This window comes from Symphodus melops (assembly GCF_947650265.1).
Source record: "Symphodus melops genome assembly, chromosome: 20".
In the NCBI taxonomy this organism is placed as follows: Eukaryota; Metazoa; Chordata; class Actinopteri; order Labriformes; family Labridae; genus Symphodus; species Symphodus melops.
Genome location: NC_136710.1, coordinates 15,602,934 through 15,625,554, shown reverse-complemented (window position 1 = coordinate 15,625,554; position 22,621 = coordinate 15,602,934). Strand labels below are relative to the sequence as shown.

The following is a 22,621-nucleotide window of genomic DNA, read 5'->3' as shown; positions in this document are numbered from 1 at the left end:
GAGAGTCGTTTGTCACTCAACTGGAAGGTTGAGGGTTCGATCTCCAGCTCCTGAAACAACATGTCCAATGTGTTCTTGGGTAAGTCACTGAACCTGAATTGCTCCCACCGCTACATCTGTGGTGTATGCATGTTTATGAATGGGTTACTTCTGATTACTTCTGGACCTGTGTGCTAGTTCTCTCTATATATATATATTCACATCATGTTTCTTCATGTCACTGTCTGTAAATCTTCATGTACTATGTAAGTTGTAAGTTACTAACCGTTTCTGGGACCTCCTGAGTTGTCTTGTCTTGAAGGTTCTTCTGGATCGTTGGTGGGGATGGCCTGCTGCTGAACACGTCTCTTTATTTCTGCATGTCCCTCTAATCCCACTTTCCAAGATCAACACAGTTCTGACAGACAGCTGATCATCATGAGTCTGGTTCTGCTCCAGGTTACTGCCTCTTAAAGTTTTCTCTTCCTACTGTAACTTTACTAAATGCAGTTTTGTGCTTTGCTCATGATGGATTAATGTTGGGTCTTTGTAGATAATATAATGAAGAGTGAGGTTTTTACATACTCTTTTGTAAAGTGTCTTCAGCTGACATTTGTTATGAATTGGCGATATATAAACAAAGGTTGATTGATTGATCTTTTCCAATGAGTGTAAAAGAAGGTTTGAGAAGGGGCACTCCATCATTTGTGTAAGCCTGCCATCTGCTGGCATTGTGAAGCAGAACTCAATCATCAATTTAACACGTTTCACATTTTCTCATAGCCACTGTTATTTAAAACTTTCATTACAGTATTATCAGCTTTGTTACAACCTCACTGATCCATCTTGTGGCATGTTTCAAAACATAATGTCAGACATGTGAAGAAGTTTATGATGATATATGTTAAGAATCTTTCCTTTTCAGCCGGCAGCAATGATTGAAAAACAGACAGAAGGAAATCAGGGATAGAGAGTGAGGACTGACGTGTGGGAGAGGAGCCACAGGCTGGACTCAAACCCGGGCCGCCCACGAGGAGGACCTTGATACATGGGGATTCGCACAATAACCACTGTTCCACCAGCGCCCACCAACCTGTGTCTCTTTATGAGGGGAGGGCTGCATTCATGAGAAACTGCATAGATGCTTCTATTTGAGCCTGCAGAAACACATTTGAAATGAGAGAGATTTGATGTGGTTTTAGGTGGAAACATTCAGGGGAAAAGATGAGAGATAAAGTGCAATAAAGGTGTTTAAACATCACGTTGGTGGAGAATAGAAATCCTCACAGCCTTAAATGTAGACATCAAAAAACAATACAGAGGATGAGCATAAATCAATCTACAAATGTTTCATATATGTTGTTTAACAGGGAAAGTTTAACCCATTAGAGGACTGTTATTAAAAACTGTGGGTATGCAGGAAGTGATCCGTTCTAAAACATTTTAAAACATGTCAACAGACAAATGACAGTGAGATTAGAAACAAGGTATTGAACTTGTCTCATCTTTCTCCTTGTCTTTTTCTTAATCTGACACTGGAGGGCGCCACAGACTGTGGTCTCCCTACTCTTAGGAACTGGGAATGTGAAATATGTATGTTCAATTTTAAGCACATAACTATAAAAACAAGTGTTCAATATGTTTTGATGTTCTTTCTTTTTTTACTTCTTTTGTGACAAAGAATAAAATCTTTTCCCTAAAAAAGACCTGAGGATAATTAATGAAAACTCCTCTGAAATTAAGAGAACTGATATAAGACACTGTTGTTGAACTAACTAATGAAAGGTGTAGGAAAAGGACTCATAATGCACGGTTACTTCTAAAACAGTTCCTTCAGTAAAACTAGGACTAGATGACATGATGATTTGTCTGGTTACTTTATCAGTTATTTTACACTCTGCTGTGATTCTGATCTAGAAAACATGAGAAGACATTCATGGTCAATGTGCTGATTAGTATCTTTAATCAATGATTTGACAGAAGTCAGTTATGTATACATGTTGACAACACACCATGCAGCAGTACTCATCTTTAAATGTCTTCAACATAATAATGTCAGGAATCAGAAACTTCACCAACAAACAAGAAAGGTAAATGTCTGAGAATATTGATAATAATGCTCAGACAACATTGTTCTAGAAACATACACAGAACAAGTATTTGTATGGATTTACTTTCTGTCATGCATGATGACAATATCAAATATAAATGAAAGATATTTTCTCAGAATACCACATGAGTATTTAGGCCTAAGCCCGCCTCAAAATACAACCTCTAAAACCTATGCATTGTTTAAAACAACCTCAAAAACCTGAGAGATTTTAGAATTTTTTTTTGCAGAATTAAAACATTTACAAAAATATTATTTCTCAGCCTCTGCAGCAGATAGAGACAATTTAAATGATTTGAGGAAGTAAACCATTCACTTTCACTCATTGCATTTACACTAAAGATCATTCCTTTGTCATTTCATCAGTAAATGACAACAAAAACAACACAATACACTGATGTTTCATCAGGTCTTAAAGGTAGAAGTACGACAGCGGCCTGTTCTTCAAGCTATAAACATGCAAGCGTTGCATCTGGTCGTTAAACATTAAAAATAAAAACTGCTCTAAACTACGTAGACAAAGAATATAATTGAAGAACAAAATGAATACTGTGTCCTATGTAACGAAGACAACATGTCTGTTAATGTTTGGCTGAACATACTTCATAAATTCAAAGTCACACTGAATCAAACTGGAAACTTTTATCATGATCATAATGTGTCCTTACATTTGTACTGATCCAAAAACAGTCGTGATCAACAAAAAGAGAGTTAAAGAAAAGATTCATTTTCATCATCATGTTGGATTCAACCTCTGCTAATGCACTAGTACTAGTAAAAGCACTAATGCAGTGATTGTTGTTATATTTCTATATCGAGAGTCTTAGTTGTAAAATGTCTCTCTGCTGATAATATCTATTGAGCTGATTGTGATTTTCCTCTTTCACATATAAGACTCAATCCATGAGCTCAAACAATCCATGAAAGGAGGATGTGCACCTCTGTACACTTAATGTGAAGGGAGATGATGTTAGGGTCTCATTTGACGCTAAATGATCTTTTGAGACTCTCTTCTGCAATCTGTGGTGTGATATATTTCCAACTATCTGGAATATCAGCAGGCTCTGCATCGTATGCTTCAGCAAACTCCTTGTTGAACCTTTTCAGTGCGTACTTCCAGTAGTCTGAATCCTTAAGGCTTTTATCTGGAGCAATTCTCCAGTCAGGATAAATTGTGGCGTACTCCTTGTAAGGGTGAAATTCACCATTTGTTGCACTGGAGCGAAATCGACAATCACTGCACTCCAAGGAAGTGCAAATGTCAATAACAAGTTTTTTTGACCCGTCCCATGTGCCTCCGCCCGGACCTCTTGGTCGATGAATTGAAGTTGTGTGCACCTTATGCTCAGATCCTCCTGCCTCACAAGGTGCTTTGCAGAATGGACACTGTTTGCCACATCCAATGACACTTTTGAAAAGCTCTTTCACAGGCTTTACATCAAGATTTGCAAGTTTGGTTTTGATGTTTGTCTTTTTGAACTCCTCTTTCATATTTTCTTCCATCTCCTTCACACTAACAGTGAGACAATGAGCAAACTCTTTCTGGTTGACATTGTTCAGGATCATAAAAGGACCAAGAGCATCCTCAGAAATGACCAGTTTGTCACCAAGTTCCTGCCGGATATCTTTGATCAGTTTCTGCAGGTTGCCGTCCTCTTCTGCTTGAGCTTTCTGTGTTGCATTATTTATGGTCTTGATACATGACCAAAGATGTCGGTCCTCAAACTCAGATAAAGACTCATTAGTCAAGACTTTAAGCATTTGATCAAGGATCCATTTCTTAACATAACTCTCATATGAGCAGATGTAGCTCTGGTAGTCTTCAAAGTTATCCGTTGAAAGCAAATCCAGTAACACTGAATACTGGAAGAACATTCGTGTGCTGAATTGGAACTGTGTCTTCATTTCTCCAGTGATATCAGGACCCAAGGATCTGTTGATGAAGTTTTCCACAGCAGGCCTCAAGCAGCGATCTGTGAAATCTTTTGCTTTCATTTGGCTCTGATCTCGTTCATGGAATTCATCCTTGAAATTCACACGGAACCTCTCTTTGTTTTTATTGAGACAAATGAGAGGATCATTCAGCTGAATGAAATCTTCATGCATTTTCTGAAAATCTCGAGCTGCAACTGCACAGATGTCCTGTTTCAAAGAAACCTCAAAGACTATCTCTATCTTGACATCATTCTGTTTTTTCAGCCTCTCATCAATCATGTGTAGGATCTCCTGGATGAAAGTGTTGTGGTAGTTGTTTTTTCTTTCCTTTTTTTCATTCACAAATTGTGAACAATCCATTATGATACTGTCGGCTAGTTTTTGTAGCACCATCACCTGGTCTTCATAGTTGAAGCATTTGGTCACTCTGTGAACTGCCTTGTTGAAAAATCCTTCAGCTGAGACTTTGAAAGGCTTCAATCCACAGTCTTTCAGTCTTTTTTGACTTAACAATTCACATGCATGACTCCCCTTGCGTGATAGATTGTCTCTCAGGTAATAAAACACATTTCCCATGACATCCATGGTCTCTTGTTTGTAAAGGACTTGTTCCTTCAACATTTTTCTCCACATCTTGTCAAATTCTTCATCCAGTTTTTTGTCTGTCATGTCGACTTTCTTCTTTCGGCATTCGTCAATCAATGCACCTACTCTCTTTTGTAATTCTTTTGTGTGGTTCACCTTGATTTTGTCGATCTCTGTCATTCCTTTTCGGATGTCTGTTGCAGCTGTAAGTTGGTTATTTACAGAGCTTTCCATTTCTCGACGAAGGCTTTTTGCACTGTTATTAAAGTCCTCTCTGTATGCTTCAACAAGATGTACATGACCCTCTGTTTGCTTGAAGTACTTCTCTAGATTTTCTAGAAGCTTAGTCTCCCATTTAGACAGTACTATGCATGCTTCACTTTTCAAATCAGTCAGAAGTTGTCCAATGTCAGACACTTCACATTTCACTCTGCTAAAGTTAGAAATTTTTATTTCTGCATCTTTTGTCCATGAGTACATTTCTTTTTTGAATTCCCATTCCCATTTGTTGAATTCTGTGCAGAGCCTCATGTATGCATCAGCCACCAGGCTGTTTCCGAAGCTGAAGATTAAGTTTTCATGCTTCACAGCATTCCACAGACTTTCTATCCACTCTGTAAAGTCCAAGATATCATTAGTAGAAGACTCACATTTTCCCAAAATTTGAACTATGTTCTTCTTGAGCTCATAAACAGCCTCGCTGTAACCTGCATTAACTGGTGCCATTGGTGGGCTCCCATTCCAGAGTCCTGGGATGTACCAGTTTCCAGTGGTTGGATTGTACTCCATCACATCAGTGAAGCTCTTGTTCTCTTCTTTCTTTTCCATTTTGGCTGCAGCCTGGGTCATCTCATTCAACTGTTCTAGGAGCAGTTCTCTTCCTCGTGAGTTGTTCTCAGGGGCCGAAACATCTGCCACATTTTGGTGAACAAACTGACATCTGGGTTTTTTACCCACTGCTGTCATCCTGAGAAATGCATGCACAACTATCTGTAGGATGTCCTTCATTTCTGTTGAATTCTCCATTGCAATATTGATGATAGTGATATCACTCAACCCCACTACAAGTGTTGCAAGCTCGTTGTCATGCTCATAGCTATTGTCTAGTTGTGCAAGCTCTGGTGACTTTAAGCCCTCAGTGTCAATGATCACCATGAAGTCACACTTGAGTTCTTTTTTGACATCTTCATTGACTTTGATGAGCAACATAAAGGCACCTCGAGTGCATCGACCACTGCTGACTGCAAACTGAACTCCAAACATGGTGTTGAGGAGAGTAGACTTCCCTGTACTTTGAACGCCAAGAACTGTGACTACCAATATCTTGTTCTTAGGAGACACCAAGTCATTGAGCTGAGACAGAACATCAGTCACCCATCTGAGAGGTATATTAGATGCATCACCATCTACAAGCTCAAGAGGAAATCCATCAAGCAACAACTCTGCACATAGTCTGGGCAGATGTTTGAACAGGTGACGTGACGGATTTGTTTCTGGAAGGGAAACTGAAGCTTCATAGATCTGACCCATCTCACGGAAGAAGTGTTCAATCCCAAGTGAGCTGTTTGAAAGTTGTCTGTCAATTTCTTTGATTTCCTCTTTGTTTTCTGAACTTTTCTTTTTGTTTTTGTATGCCTCTCTGAGAACAGACAGTTTCTGTCGAGACAGATTATCAAGGTTCATTCGCATCCATTTCAGGAAATAACTCCTCTCAATACCTGGACTTGATATTGCACTGATGAAACAGTTCATTGCATCAGACATATCATGCGAGTTCTGCTTTTTTCTAAGTTCTTCTTTTTCTCTCTGAAGATTGCTTTTGTACATTTCTATGTTTTGATTCCCATCTTTCCGAAGTCGAAACTCTTCCTTCTCCAAGCGAGTCAGTTCCTTCCATATTTCACCTTGCAGAGGTAGCTGAGCATCTTTGTATTTGGGGATATCTTGAATTTTTGCAGTGATGGCATCTGCATTCTTCTTTGCAGTCTGGCACTCTGGACAATCTTCATCAACCATGATTCCCAATTGATGGGCGATGTCAGCCATCTGCTCAATTGACATCTTCACCTTTGTGTTCTCCAAAACATTGTTGACTGTTTTGTGTAACTTTTGCACAAAGTCTGCATCATTCATTTGTTTGGTCTTCAAGAGGATGTTGTTTTTAGTCAGATTCAGCTTGTTTGCCACCTTCTTTAGAGCATCCACACTGAATTGCTGGCTTTGACGATTACCAACCAAGAAGATCTGGGCCTTGTGATGTTGGTTTGAAAGGATTTTGCACTCAGAGTCCAAATTGTCAAAGAACACAAAAACTGCTGCTGACGTCTGACACAAAAAGGAAAACTGTGTTTCAAATGAAGCAATGTCCCCACGAAGGTTAGCTACAGCTACCGGCTCACTGAAAACATCCATGTTTTTGTTTCCACATGGTAGGTACCAGGTCATTTCAGTCAACCCATTAGATATTCTCCTTGGACAGTCACCATTTTCCATGTTCCTGTGAACAAAGATGTCATGGTTCTGCTGAGAATTGCTCAGAAGCTTATTGAGGGTCTTTGACTTGGACAAGGAGCACTCACCCAGTCTCACAAAAGAAACCATTGGAAGTTTAGAGACAACAATTCTGTCTTCAGTAAAGCCCTTGGATTCTGAGAGTGACAAAGGTCTGTACTTTTTAACTATGTCTCTCATGGCCCAGAGCATCAGTGAGCACTGCTTTGTGTCACAATTAGGAAGCAGAAGAGGCACAGAAAACTGACACATGGACATTTTGAGTGCCATTTCTTGCTGTACAAAACCATCTGAACACAGAAAGAGAGCAGTGATGATGTCAAGTGGGTTCAGCCTGTTATTTGAATTCAGACCCTCAGGACAATCATCAGAATCATCAAACCATGTCTCATCTGATTCTGCATCACATTCAGACGTAAATTTTACATTCCTAGCGTTCACATTTACCATCATCATTTTCTTCAGAAAATACCCTGGCAGGTCTGAGTTACACTTGGTAGGTTCATCAGTGCAGGTCTTCTCATCAATCTGAAGTATTGTGCTCAGGGATAGCTTCTCTGTGAAGTGATGCTTCAATCCCAGATCCTCCAATATGCTCTCCAGTTGTTTCTCTGTGGAAATGAACACGTTTGTTAATTCTAACCAATGTTTGGTATTTTTATGTTAATCTATGTTTATGACCTACAGAATTAATTAATTAATATTTGCTAAAATATATGTTGTGTTTAACAGATTAAAAATAATTAAAATTGTGTTTTCAACATGATGTATAATGTATGTTTTTGCAGAATAATATTTAAATATAATGTTTAAGATAGAAAAGCTGTAATTCTTTTCGACTGATATTTGTGTTCTATGTTGGAGTGATAGGAACTCTGAAAGATTTCTTTACGTTGTACAAAAATCATCATATTGCGTCACGTAAAGAAAACTTTCAGGCAAAGAAAAACATATTTTTCTCGTCTCAGGGCAAAATGAGGGCTGGGTTCACGACCATATAACACTACTACCGTGTTTCTAATGATACAAAGCTTAGTGCAAATGGGTGAAGTCTCCCTTTAAAAAAAACATTTGTTAATGATAATACTTATAATTTTACTTTAAATGTGAACATAGTGTTTTCACTTTGTATTGAAAGAAGCTAAACTTTACCTTCTCCATCACTCTGTTGACAGTCATTCTTTCTGCTTTTTTGCTCGCTTTCACTGGTTTGCTTTAAAAAGAAACAATATATTGAAATTAGAAAATCTGTTCATCATATGCATCATGTTACAGGGGAATATTGTTAATATGTTTTAATTTGTCTTTAAGAATACAAAACAAGTTCTTTACCTCCTCTGTGTTTGTGCTTTCAGTGAAGCTCCTTTTCTTTGACATTTTTAAAGCGTTGTGTTGTTACACCATGTGGTTGATTGGAGGAATTTCTGAGTGTAAATGTCCCCGAACGTGCCTGAGCCTGCTGGATAAGAACATGTGAGATTCATCAATAATGTGAGTAAAACCACCATTCACCATTCATTCATATTTACAGATTTTGTACATATGCACAGATACTTTCTGCTTTAGGTGTGCATGCTCCCACAGAGTAATCCTACATGTTATTATTGGCAGACAAGCAGAACTAGGCATCACACATAATGACTGTACTTTTAAGCTACTATTGTCTGTTTGAATTGATGAGAGTTGAGATTAACCATTTTCAAACACATGACAGAAAACATGTGTCTCAATCAGCCCGGTCAACAGAGCTGTTAAATATGAGTTTGAAATGAAAGTTAAAAAGACGCATGCCAGTATCAGAGGCCAACTACTATTCACTTTTTTTCATGGCAGTTTTGCAGCTGTTAGGTCTGTTTTTTATTTTTTCGTTTTTTTGTTATTGGATTTATGGTTCTGAAACAGATATTAAAATATGCAAAACAAGTGGTTATTTGATTTTTGTTTTAAATTGAAAAATGAAACATGGTGATTTGTTTTTTCATGGTCATTAAGAAAAATGTAAACACAAATCGTCTGATTTCTATTTTCTTAAAAAAATAACTAAAAGACAGAAGCGAAACAGATACTTTTTTGATATTATGCGAGCGGATGTCATCAACAGAGCAGGAGCCTCTGATAGATTGTAGTGTGAAAATGGCTCTTTAGTTACAGAGCTCAAACAACACATTTCAGCTCATCAGAGTTTTCAAATATGTGTCCAACTGCAGTTTAAAAAAAGTAAACAACAGCCAGTGAATTACTCTATAGAGGGCATATACCCGTTGACCACCAGTTAAGGTAAAAGAGGGTAAAAAATAACAATAGCTTCTTATTTAGACCTCTCTGAGGAAACCAGGGCACAAAGCTGTTTTTGTCTTTTTTGCAGAATTTCTTTTTAATTCATTATGAGACAATAAGAGTCAAATAATGTTCATTTTTTTTAACCCTAGTCTCAACGTCAGTTTTAAATTAAATAAAAGATTAATTTTACAACTTAAATTATTGATCTTGTAGGCTAGTCCCCTGTGAAACATCTGCGCTGTGCTTTGGTTAATACATAACATGAATCAAACACCAGAGGAAGTTTGTGACCCTGTATAAACCAGCTCTCTCAGAACGCTCCGTTTTGACGCTTGTCTCTTTAAATACAAAGAGCCCTTCACCCCGCCCCTCTCTTCTGCAGGCTGTGTGGACAAGTTCAGCATTGAACTTCCAAGGCAACTCCTCAGCCCTGGGAAGTGGGAAAACATGGCTGTTGGAGACAACACAGGGGGGAACAGTTTTTTTTCCACAATCCCACTGTGATGTCACACAGAGAGCAAATTTCAAACAGAGCATTTTTCTCTGATTTGTAAGACTTATGCAGAGCACAAACAAAGGACTGGATGGATTTATTTCACATTTAGTGGGTCGACAGACACTCAGGTTAATATATTTTCAAAAACACTGTTAGAGTGGATTGTTCATAATATGTTCCCTTTAAACTAGCTTACTGGATGAGACTGTCTGCCATACACAGCTGACTTTAAGTGTATATACAAGCTTTGGGGCCATTTTATAAGAAAACAATATTTTTACAATAACAAAATAGATCCTCAAAGAACTGTTTGAAAGAGCTCATGAGAAAAATGATCTTATGTAGCATTTGTTTATATACAAGAACTCAAGGACTAAAATAACTCTTCAAACACAGAGAAATGAAGACAGAGGATTACATCTCAGTTTCCTTAATAGCCAGTGGCGACTGGTCATTAGGGGCAGGTGGGGCTGTACCAGAGAGAACTGTGCAAACAAATCTAGTTATCATTATCTGTCACCTATTGTCATAAGGTATTAGCTATGATAAGCATGTTCATAATCTGCATCAGATTATTTCCATTTTATTTTAAGATAAAAATAAAGTTTAAATACTCTGGTTTTACGGTTCCAAGATGATTATTTTAATTTTAACAGCCACCAAATGTTTACATTTAAAAACCACTGAATTCTGAGCACTGAATTTGAATCATTTTCCTTTGACAAACATTTATTCAAATGTATTTGTTCTTAATTTGTTTTTTTCTAAATTTACCTTTTTTCAAATTCATTTCAAATTTCAGAATAAAAAAAATATCCAGATTGGTTGCTCAAATTCAATGGTCATATTCAAATCATTTTCAATGAAAGTTAAGTCAAATTCAGATCGGGCTACCCAAAACAGAAAAGGCAATCAAAAGAACTTGTGGCCTATCAGTGCCTTAATATTCACAGTGTATGATCACAGCACGGCCTGTCTCAAGAGAAGGATTACGGCCACTAAACATTTTTTTCTGAGAATATTGTCAGAACCAAAATAAAAAAATGTCAGTGGCCGTAATCCTCTTCCTCAGTCTGTGAGTCGTGATCCAAGGAAGCATGAACGATGTATCTGCACTGACATCTGTTTAAATCACAGATATCCTGCTGTGTATGTTTTGAATTTATATGGTCAGTGTATCTTTTGGACATTTGATTTTCTTTTCTGAAACAGGTATTTAAAAAAAAGCAGATTAAAAAGAGTGTTGATTTGATTGTCGTTTTAAAACAATTCAGAAATTAAAATCAAAACAGCCGCACTTGAAATATATTGCACGTCTATACAAGGATGGAGGTACGGGTGCTTGGATCGCCCAAAAAGGAGACATGCGGCCTCATATTTGAACAACTTGTTCTGGTGTAAGAAGTGCAAAATAGAATAAAAAAATATTACAAAAATTGTATTAGTTCTCTTCATTTTAAGAAGCTTTTACTAAAAAGTTTTGAGAAAAAAAAAAATTTTAGTTCTGCCCAAAGAAGCGTAGAGAGATATTTGTCAGTTTTAAAAATGTATTTTTAAAAAAAGATCAGTGACATGTAACATGACAGAATAGTCAGCAGATTTTACTGTATAGTTTTCAAAATAAATAAAGGTACATTCTGCTAAAATTACACTGAGACATTTGTTTTGAAAAATCTATCACAGGAAACATGAATCTTTCAACATATACTTGGTCTTCATCTCCCTGGTCATGAGATCCTTTTTTAAATACTGCTCATCCTTTTTTGAACATGAAAAAGAAAAAACGCTTTTTATTTCAATTGCAATTTTTGCATTTCATAGATAGAAGTATTTTAATTTCTAATTTTACAATTAATTTAGTGCCTATTCTTTAAAGCTTCTTTTTATACTTTGGGTTTTATTTATCTTGTGACATTGTTCTATTTTTATTAATACTCTATTATTATAAATGTTTTTAGTAAACGTAACGTAATTTCATTGAACCTATTAATCACGCCTGTGTTTGACGGACATTCATTCTGTCCAATCGGCGGCCGGCGAGGGGATGAAGTACAAACAGCAGGAGGGATGAATATTTCACAGGCAGAAAAAAAGGCGGACGGCTCGGAGGTGTAGTGCAGAGATAAGACTGCATGACACCAGACCCAGCCACAACCGGAGAAGGACTTATACGACTTTTACGAAGCGGCAGAGTGGGGAGCTCTGCCAGCGGTGTAAGTATCCTTTGGGGAACATTAGTAACAGTCTGGTTCTTAGTTTGTGGAACACAGGGCTGGCGCATGTTCTCTTGTTTTAACAGAGGCATTCTGCAGCGTGTGAGGAAGGAGGGATAGACTACGCTGTGAAGGAGACGAGAGGCGTGATCAGAGAGATGTTGGACCATTTTAACCTACTTTTAGCAAAGAACAGATTTAGTATTTTTTTCTTTTTTAAGTTGTTGCCCTGTCTCTAAAAAAATGGTTTTGCACCAACCACATCATTGTTTTAGTGTTTTAATTATTGTCAGATGTTGCTCCCGATAATTAATCGATCTGTGTTATAACTTTAACTCTTTTTTCTTTTAATCAACATTACTCATCTGTTACCGTACCTTACAGTATTCATAGGGGAAATTCAATCATATCTACCTTCCACCGTTCTTTCATGGATAAAATACCAAACAATATCAAGTAGAAAACTCACCTTTGTTGTAGAAAGATCTTAAACTTGACGTCTTGAAAGTATGGATTTTTGTTTCAAAGCCACAGAGGACTCAACCCTGATGCGTCCTGCAGTAAAGCATTACACATCTCGTGTTGACCTGACCGCACTCTCCTCCTTCTATACTGCTCGATGGAAACTTTTTCACTTGATTTTTGATCACGTGATTTACTAGAAACAAGGACACAGTTTATGGTAAATGGGGATGAAAAAAGGAGGTTAATGCTCAGACCTCTCTGAGAAAGCCTTCTTTGTTGCAGCATATATTTTTTAATTATTATAAGTCAATGTTTTTTTCGAAACTGCGAGTGTCAATTTAGGTTTGAAATGAAATAAGAGGCTACATGTTTAAACTTATGTAGGTACTTAAAAAGCTTTATTGTCATGAGTTGGTTTTTCCCCTGCATCAGTGCTCCCCTCAAAGAGCTCCTCCGTCCTGTCGACCTGTCTGCCTGTTGTTCATCTCACCTGCCTTCCCCTCGCGCATTCGGGATTAAGGATTTTCACCAAGACTGTCACTCGGTTTGAATTCGCACTGCTCACGGATGAGCAAGGACACCCACACATTAATTGTCACTAGATCGTGTTTATTAAATTTACTGTTCACTGATAAACTGTCTCTGAGTCGTGCGTCTGGGTCCAACCAACAGTGTATGGTAACATTTATCTTGTAGAACTATTAGTAGTAAAATATCCAGATGTAAAGGTTTGTGGATGTTTATGAAGGGAACCAAGCTTGAACCTGGAGAACCTGCAAACTCCACACAGAAAGACCCTCACTGTGTGGCAACAGTGCGAAGAGCTGCATCCCCCATTAGCCCTGTTTATATGTTATTGAATAATCTATAACTAGGCTTCAAACCACTCAGTTATAGAATAGACTATGGATTATGGTAGGAAAATTACAAATTGAGGTTATACCGTAAACATGCACAAATCTTTATTTCTGGCATTTTACGACTAATAGGCCTATTAGATAAAGTGATTTAAGTTTAAAAATGTCTTTTGTCCTAAATTGACACTAGAGGTTTAAGAGTAAACATTACTTGACTCTTTCTGTCTCATAATAAACTTAAAAAAAAAAAAAACATTTTGGAACAAAGAAGCATAAAAAAAAAGAAACAGCATTGAGCCCTGACTCTCTCAGAGAGCTCTAAGTATGAACCTACTGTTATTTTTCAACCACATTTACCGTTAACTGTGTTCTCGTGTTATGGAAAATTTTACTCCATTTGTACTACGAAGGTCTCATAGAATCTGTCATATAAAATGTATCTGAAATTTCTTAGAATACTACATGCACAACATATTGGGTGTTTTTTTCCCCATCATTTCTCCCTTTATTCTGTTTCTCACACTCTGTACATGTGGGAAAAGTCACCAAGGCTCTTTGGGGTTCCTTTTTGAATAGATCTTCTCACTCTTTATTTTCACTCTTTGGTAATGGGAAAAATTCCACAACAATTGTTTCCAGTAAACCACATGATCAGGAGATCAAAAGTGAAAGAATTTTCACTAAGCAGTAAAGAGGAGGGTGAGGTCGAGTGTTAATGATTTTTTTTCCGCAGGAAGAGGAACTGTTTGTCTTCCTGTTCTTGTGTTGTTCTGTCCCAGTGCTCTCAGTGTTCTTTGCTGCAGAAAGATTAGGAACATGGTGTATCATAACACACCAAACTGCCCCCACCCTCTGGAACTCTCTCCCTGCTGAAATCCACTCTGCTGCATCTCTGGACATTTTCAAAAATCACAATCACAATTTCCAGCTGCAGAAACTTAACAAAAGTCAGATGTGTGAAATGAAAAACAAGGCTCAAGTAAAACAAGTGGTATTGTTTTGCCTTTTAAAAGGTCAGAGTATAAAAGTGTGATGTCTGTTTATGTTCATGTGCAAATAAAGAAAACGTTTATTGAAAAACGTTTTTTAGGTTTCACGTTTCGGGTGCAACATCAATGTCCTTTCACAACCTGTTTAAATAATTAACTGAACTACTTTGTTGGTTTTAGAGTTTTAAAAGACCTTTCATGAGTCGTGCTACTACGTTGATGATCAAAGAGAAATAAGTGTCACGGTGTAGCAGGCAGGAAACAGGGAGGGGAGGACCCAAGTGCAGAATAACCAAAATGTATTAACAAAAAGATAAAACAAAAACTTACAAGGAAAAATCCAAAACGTTTCAAAAAGCAAAAACAAAGGAAATCCAAAAACCACGAGGAGAAAACACAGGGAGCAGGGAGAAGCAGCAACCAAAGACGACGACATACGAAAGACACTGACAATGACAAGACATGAACTAAAACAAGATATTACAAACTTAAACAGGAAACACTTAAAACAAGACTAGGAAACATTATACACTAAACTAAGAACCTGAAAACACAAGTAACAGGAAAACAAGCCTACAGACAACATAGAAGAACACAAGGATACAAGGAAACACACTCAGGACTAAAGTAAACCACACTAGGAACATACATACACAGAACACGAAGAAAATAATGAAAACTAGAACAGGACTAATACAGAACAAAACCAAACCATGACAATAAGAATATTTAAGAGAAAAGCTTTTCATACCAACATCAAAATATAATATTTTAGATGGAAAAAGTTGAGACTACGTATTTTCTCATAGAACATAAAACTATTGATCATATATATCCTATGATTTTTAGCACATCCAGATTGTGTGTGGTTTGATTTTTTTGCCAGTCTGAACATAAAAAACCACGAGTTCTGATTTTTCCAAATCTGATTCAAACCACAACCAGTCTCTTGCATTGGTTGGCATTGGTTCTGTCACCAAAGCGTCGGCCTTCGAAGACAACCTCAATCATTCTGTTGTATTTTCTCTCATCAATGATCTTTTATTCTTCTATCTGAAGTCAGTCGTGCTAACAAGCACATGGTTGGTTTCAAATCTGATTCCTACAGATCCGACTCAATTTGAACATCTCAGTCGCTTCAATGTGTCTTCTGCGTCACTCTCAACAAGACACCATCAATAAATAACAACGGCGTAGTGCCGGCAGGCCGGAAGTTGACTTTGGTCAGTGAAAGAAAACAGTAAGAATCAAAACAAAGTAAAACAAGCCCACTTGTCACAATCACACTTGTCTGTCATCCATTTTGCTGTTGTTTTTGCTGGACTTTACCTGTTACAATAGACATCAATGTGGACCATGTCAATATGGACAGGCAGATTGGATCTGGTCACAAGTTTCTTGTTTGTTTATCTTTTTCTTTTTTTTCTTTTTTGAGTGAATGAATGAAATGCTTTTTTGTGACAACAGACAACAGGTGCAGTTTGCCAAAGCCATGACCATTTGCTTGAGGATTTCAATTCATCGGTGAATAAAAACTGCTCACCTTGTCAAACTTTCCCCGACATGAACTAATGATTTCATTTTGTTCTCGTGTCCATTTATACATGGGCATTCTGTAGCACCATTTAACCAGGAAAGTCACTGTAGCAAATTCATCTCCCCTTATCAGACGCAGTTAGCATGTGCTAGTTTCCAGAGTATTTGACCTGATCCACCTTTACTCTGATAAATCTCTGCTGCAGGAACTGTTTGACTTCAGAGTGTTAATGGAGACATCAGTGAGGCTAAGAGCCTTGATAAGAGCCAGCTTAGTTTATCTAACTGATTTAATATTGTGTGCTGAGACACTAAACAGAAGTGCAGCCATGTAAATATTAGCTCCCTTCACATGTAGCCATCTTTACATGTAGCCACTTGATCACACGTGAGACAGACATGAGGGCTTTGATACCATAAGATGCCTCAACTCCTCGTATGAGATCACCCTGGTGGTGTGATGTGTTTCCTTCCACACACTGTGTTGCATTGTGGTTATGGAGGTTTGTGTTGACCTTCACATGTGATGTCATGTAGCAGGGAACAGTTCAGGTGTAATCAGCGGCGAGATGGATGAAATGTGAAGGAAATCTGAAAATCCTGTCCGACTCGGAGCGTGTTTGTTTAACAGTGGATCAGGCTGTGTGAAGCTTCGTGGTCGCACACTTAGCTTTGTCTGTGCTGTAAAGACACTCAGTGCAGCCCGCTGGTTCACACACATGTGGCCAGATGTTCATTGAATTTGTTTTCACTTGTCAGAAACAAGATGAACCCATGTCCATGATTTGATTTAAAGATCCAGTCTGAAGTCAGTCGTGCTAACAAGCACGTGGTTAATAACCCCAACAATTACAAACTTGTTTCAACACTTTGTTCACTATAATCTTCTGCTTGGTCTCCATTGAAAAGTTGCACCTGTTGACTTGTTTTTACATTCTTTGTTGGACGCAGAAAACCGAGACTTGAGATGAAGAAAAATGTTAAATAATGGAATTTAAAAAAAAGATGATTATTAAAAAAAGTATAGTAAAACTATATAAATAAATGAGGTGATGATATTTCTGTTTACTTTAGAAGTTATTATACACTGTATGCTGTGATTCTGATCTGGGAAACATTAAGGACATTCATAGCCAGTCTACTGATTCTGTCTCTTCATTAAATCAGTAAACAGAAAATAATGATTTAAAATCCTTCTTCTCACTTACAGAGCTCTTAATGGTCAGGTAACATCTTATCTTTAAAGAGTTTTTGTGTGTAGTAAATATAATCCATACAAATTGTTTAAGTTATACGTAAAGAATACAAGTCAGGCAATGAACTGCATTATGATAGGTAGATTTTACCCTGTACACCTATTTTTTAACAGTAACTGTCCCTTCACAAATAAACTGAATAATATCTACCTAAAGTTATTGGGTGTGTATTGGAGAGTGCGCATGCGTCATCACTTCTTTGCTGAGGAATTTATTGGCGGGACCATCCAGCTGTGTTTTGGCATCGTGGTGGAAGGTAGGTATTGATAATAAAACTGTTTGTCATTCAGTAAATGAAATTGTGAACACAATTATTAGTCTGATATATCGCTAATTTAATCAGGAAGCCTGTTGTTAACAAAGATATTACAGCGACTTCCCTTAATGTTAGCACGGCTAATCGAGCACAAGCACGTTTTGTTTCAGGAGAACAACAATAGTTGAGTTGGTGGTCAGAATGTAGATTCATTAAAATTATCTACATAATGTGATATTTAATTGGGGAATAAATGTACTGCTCCTCTAGCTAACTTTCTATGGTCATAATAATGTCATATGTGGCATTGTATGTCCTTCGTCGACTACCGTTGCCCTCGTTGCTATGGTGACGCTTCTTTTTTTCCACAGTCATGACATGCAACATGGTGTAAGGGGGCATAAATACGGGATGCACAAATATGATAGTGACCTAGCGTGAGCGTTAAGCTCCGGTGCGTTTAGACAAACCAAGAAATGCGGGACAAACTTTCAAACAGATGTTTAGAGAGTTACTTGATTCTCATAAAGTCAGCTTTGCGCGTAGCGAGCAGTGAGTGTGTAGGCGAGTGACGGAGAGAGAGAGAGAGGCGGTCACGCTGAACGGACAGCTGTTCGACCGGAGTACAAGTAAGATGTAAAGTAGTTATTAATATACAGTGTTGAATTCACGCTGTCAAACAATAGCATCACAGCGCCTTAAAACTCAGGTAAAGTCTGTGTGTTGCCTTCCAGCTGCTATAGGTAAATCATACGGTTTTATTATTTTTCACAAAATTGAAGCTGAAGGACAAGTCTCCACTTTAAAGCCTTGATGTAAATACGCAGCTCGTATATCTGTGCATTTTTTCAACATACTGCTGATCTGTTTTGGCAAACTGTAGTTTGACTATTTTTGTCCTGACTAAATCTTAAAGTTTAAACACAATCAAATATTCCATATTTCTATCTCTTACTTATACAGTAGGCTCTATGAAAACCTTTGATGACAAATGAAATGCATTACTAAGGTATTTCAATTTTAACAAAAGATAAATAAGCTATAGAATCAGTTTTTTTATCATAAATATGCACTTGTACAGTATGGTGTGTGTGTGTCTGACATTCTGTTTGTCTTTCACAGCTGGATCTATATTTTAACCATTGGAGGGCTACTTGAAAAACCTACAACCTATTTAAACACATGCAGGTATGTTTTCCAGACACGTACATTTAACTGACCATGACTGAACCCTGTGTGGACACATTCAGCTGTGGAATATATGGGGAATACTACCTTGAGGGCCTTTCAGATAAAGGACAAGGTGCACACTGAGCTGGTCGCGGCATTGGGCACAAAGCAAGAGGGTAGAGTGCACGAGTAATAAGCCGTCATATTGGTCGTACTGAGGTGACGTCAGGAAGCGCTGTGTTCAAGTTGAAAATGTTTACATTTTGCACAGCTCGCAAGAGCAGCAAGCAGGACCCTGACCAGCGCTTAAGTCAGTGGCGAAGAGATACACTCTTGTGCAGAGCAAAACTGTTTTTTATTTTTTTAACAATAGACAATGAATGGGCTTGACACCGGTGCACAGCAACCACTGTATCCTATCTGAAAGGCTCTTTGCTGTCAATGAATTGCTTGTGTAAAATATGTAGCTTTAGTGTTTACTAAAACACAAAAATAAGTGGAGAAAATGTGTCAAAAACCTTTTCAGACCAAGTGACCCTCAGCCCTGCTCACTGCCTTCAAAGAGAGGTGGCCTGGACTGCTAAGTGAGGAACGAAATGTAAGAAAGTTTTGTTTATTGTTTATAAACCAAATAAATTATTGCATTCATACAATTTATCTAATTAGTCTAATAAATACTAGTCAGACCCTTTGAAGTTGAGAATTTTGTCCCTTAACTGATTTTTAGATCGAGGAAGAGTTCCGATGTATAACCACTGTTCCCTGGGAATAGACATTTCTGCTGAAACTACATGAGCATACACCAAGTCTTCTGCAGCTGATGCATGCCAAACGAGGAGCAGCTGCTACAAGGATACAGCCTCTCTTAAATACTAAAAACTAGGTAATTCTTCAGTTTTTCTTGAAAATTGCAAAACTCAGTTTGCAGACATGAGTAAAGTAACATAAATGCATGAATTTCAGTCCCTCAGTATTGACAGAAAGGTGGTTGTCAGTTGCCTCATCGAATACCTTGGAGAACAAAAGAAAGAGCTGTTCCTCGACTGTCAGGTATGTTATTAATTGATTATTAACTCTGACACAATGGTTACATTTTTGACAACTGAATTTCGTCGTCTCTCAACCGAAAGGTAAAGGGTTCAATCCCCAACTCCTGTGAGCAACATGTCCAATGTGTCCTTGGGAAAGTCAGCCCAACGCCACAGCCCGATTTGCTCTCCCTGCTGCATCAGGGGTGTATGAATGGATTAATTATTTTTGATGTTCAATTTACAGAGAAATCACTTTTTCTTTTCTTCCAGGAGGATGAACACGAGGACCACAGATCAAACCATGAAGGTGCTTGTGATCTATGACCCCACAGAGGTGTGCCCAGAAAATGTTTCTATCGAGGGCGACAAGGTACTGAACAGGTGTGGAAATCAAACCAAGAGGCATGTATGCTGTTGGTGGGATTGATTTACGCTCTCAACCTTGAGTAACCCAAAAGACGGAAATACACATTCGAAGTATTCTGTTAACCGATGGAGCAATAAGGTTGAGCTCCTCAGAAGTATGGTTGTTGAATGAACTCATGTCATTTGGGCTCAATGAGACCTTACCTGTTGCATACTGTAGGACGATTTAGTACAAAGCGTGTTCTGTCAGTTGAGATCTTTTTTTTTGGCTCTCAGCGTTTGTCTAGATTTAAAAAAAAATCTTTTTTTTTGGATGACTGTTTCTCAGGGGAAAGAGACTAAACACTTCATGTTTTGAATACTACTCGGGTAAAGTTATGATCTAACTGATTCCATGAACAACATCGGTTAAGTTTAAACATTACATACTGTATTTCAGACACCAAGACACTGAAATACACCGTCAATATATTTGGTACACTTTTTTCTTTTTCATCCCTTTGAAATTCTTGTGTGTAGATCATTTCTGGACTTGACTTTTACTGATACATTTTTTACACTATTTTATTGTATTAATATATTTAACACCATTTAGCCAAAAGTTTAGCAAAATACAATCTGCCTCAGGTCTCATTAACATTTTCTATTGTACAACACTTTGTTTTCCTGAATTGTATCTTAATTTGTAAAAGATGCTTGACTCATACAGGTTGTGTATGTTCTGCATATTTCCCAGGTAATACTTCAACTTATGTTTTGAGATAAAAAAAATTTGTTTGTTTACATGTTACATATTTCGGGCTCAATGCTACTTGTCCTTAATGTTTAATGATAAAACAATTAAAAAAGTAGATGACATGGTTAAAATTGTCTCTTGTGTCTGTCATTGACTTTTGGGTTAAACAAACTTTCTTTAAAAAAGTAATTAACTTGTTATTTTGGTTAATAAGTATTATAAAATATTAAGTACCGTAAATTCCGGACTATAAGCCGCTACTTTTTTCTCACACTTCGAGCACTGTGGCTTCTACTCCGGTGCGGCTAATGCATGGATTTTTTATGGGGGACAATCAGCTTCTGCCGCAAAAACATTTGACTTCGTCACGTCGGATCTTAATATCAGTCATTTTGTGCTTCATGCACGCACCCTCATGATGGAAAACACACGGAGAAATACATATGATGTAGCTTTCAAGTTAAAGGCGATCGACCTGGCTGTCAAAGAAGCTAACAGAGCTGCTGCACGTTAAGATGACACTGACAGCGACAACAGAGACTGAGGAAGTGAGTAATGAAGTCATTCTGTGGCAGTGAATGGATGGACTTTTTCTTGTGAAATATATTACGTTAATCTTTTTCATCAGCCGTGTTATAGACACCGTCGGCTAGGCTTCGTATTTGTGAATGTTATCGGTAGCCTACGTATTTAATTAAAAAAATGTTCAATCAATCAAAATGTTAAAAAAATATGTTTTTGTGTCACGTCTTTCTGTGTAAGTCGCTCTGTTACAACGTGGACACCTGCGGCTTATAATCAAGTGCGGCTTATATATGTACAAATACATTTTTTTACTTATTTTTTGCCGGTGCGGCTTATATCCAGGTGCGCTGGATTTACGTACATAAAATATGTGCTACAAATACACTATAATCGTGAGTAAATATTACTCACTTTTCATAGGTATCTAGTTGTTGAATCTATTTCAAAAGATTAAGTAGACTTTAACTAATTTATTTGAGTATATTATAGCTGATACATTGTGGGAAATTACCTAGACTTTCAAGAGACACCAAATGAACAGAGGTGTCAGAGAGCCACAGGAGGGCATCCTCCTTCGCAGACAGTACCATACGAACGTAAATGTTATTTCATTATCACAGAGTCACTGTCTCCAGACAGACAGGATACACTAAACTTCAAACAACCATTGTAATGTAAGATCACCATTTGTTAACTGTAAGGTAACCTCCTCTCTGTATTGCATAAAAGGACTTGCAATGTAAAGGTTAGACAGAAGATGCTCTGGCCTCTTCTCCGTGCTGCACGTATTAAAGGAGATCTGATTTCAAGCGCCGCCATGGAATTCTTCTTTTGAGAATTAGCAACTCTCCACCTCGTAAAAGGAGAATTTTCCACGACATTTTCCGCTGTTTGCTTTCTCGACTGAAGAAGCTGCCGGCCGGGGAATTCCGCTCCGAAAAACGGAGATTTTTTGGATCCCACCTGACGTCAGATACGGGGTGCAGACAGCGGACGCTCTATCTAAGTGAGTACGGCGTTTGAATCATTTGCTCAATTTGTAAAAGCCTAGGTAGCTGAAACGTAATTTAAGTCCTTTGGGGTGGTTTCAGTTATGCTTTTCGGGTCCATATAAAGCTGTGTTTATGGATGCCATGCCCATGTAATGCCGGTCTTGGAGGTTGATGTGTAGTGCGTTTTAAAAATTGGTAATTCCCATGTAAATCCTTTGTGGTCTTGGATGTTAATGTTTTGTGCGTTTAAAGGGTCATTCCCATGTAAATCCTTCACGGTTTTGGATGTTGATGTTTAGAGTGTCTTAAACGAGAAAAGTTAAGAAAAAGAAA

General features: G+C 37.7%; 1 protein-coding gene and 1 long non-coding RNA gene across 6 annotated transcripts in view; one reads left to right on the top strand and one right to left on the bottom strand.

Annotated features, from left to right (window-relative positions):
• LOC306841785 (up-regulator of cell proliferation-like) overlaps positions 1-22,621 on the bottom strand; it is a 162,615-nt gene that overhangs the window by 95,875 nt on the left and 44,119 nt on the right. For 3 of the 4 annotated variants that reach the window (XR_013781587.1, XM_079371768.1, XM_079371769.1), the window contains exons 2-3: positions 8,453-8,480; positions 8,273-8,333 (exon numbers count right to left, since the gene is read on the bottom strand). Coding sequence is in view for 3 of the 4 variants with exons in the window: in XM_079371768.1 (XP_079227894.1) it covers positions 8,273-8,333; positions 8,453-8,480 (89 nt within the window). In the remaining variant the exon portion in view is untranslated. Of the gene's footprint in view, positions 1-1,919; positions 7,732-8,272; positions 8,334-8,452; positions 8,481-22,621 lie in introns of those variants that run through there. The other variant, XM_079371767.1, reaches the window with a different exon arrangement.
• On the top strand, positions 17,390-20,970 carry LOC306841795. 2 transcript variants are annotated; one of them, XR_013781588.1, is made up of 7 exons: positions 17,390-18,097; positions 18,432-18,477; positions 18,591-18,656; positions 19,165-19,236; positions 19,366-19,521; positions 19,602-19,688; positions 19,940-20,970. It is a non-coding gene; the product is annotated as an uncharacterized lncRNA (long non-coding RNA). The 2 variants fall into 2 exon arrangements; XR_013781589.1 differs by lacking the exon at positions 18,432-18,477 and having other exon boundaries at positions 17,391-18,097; positions 19,940-20,968.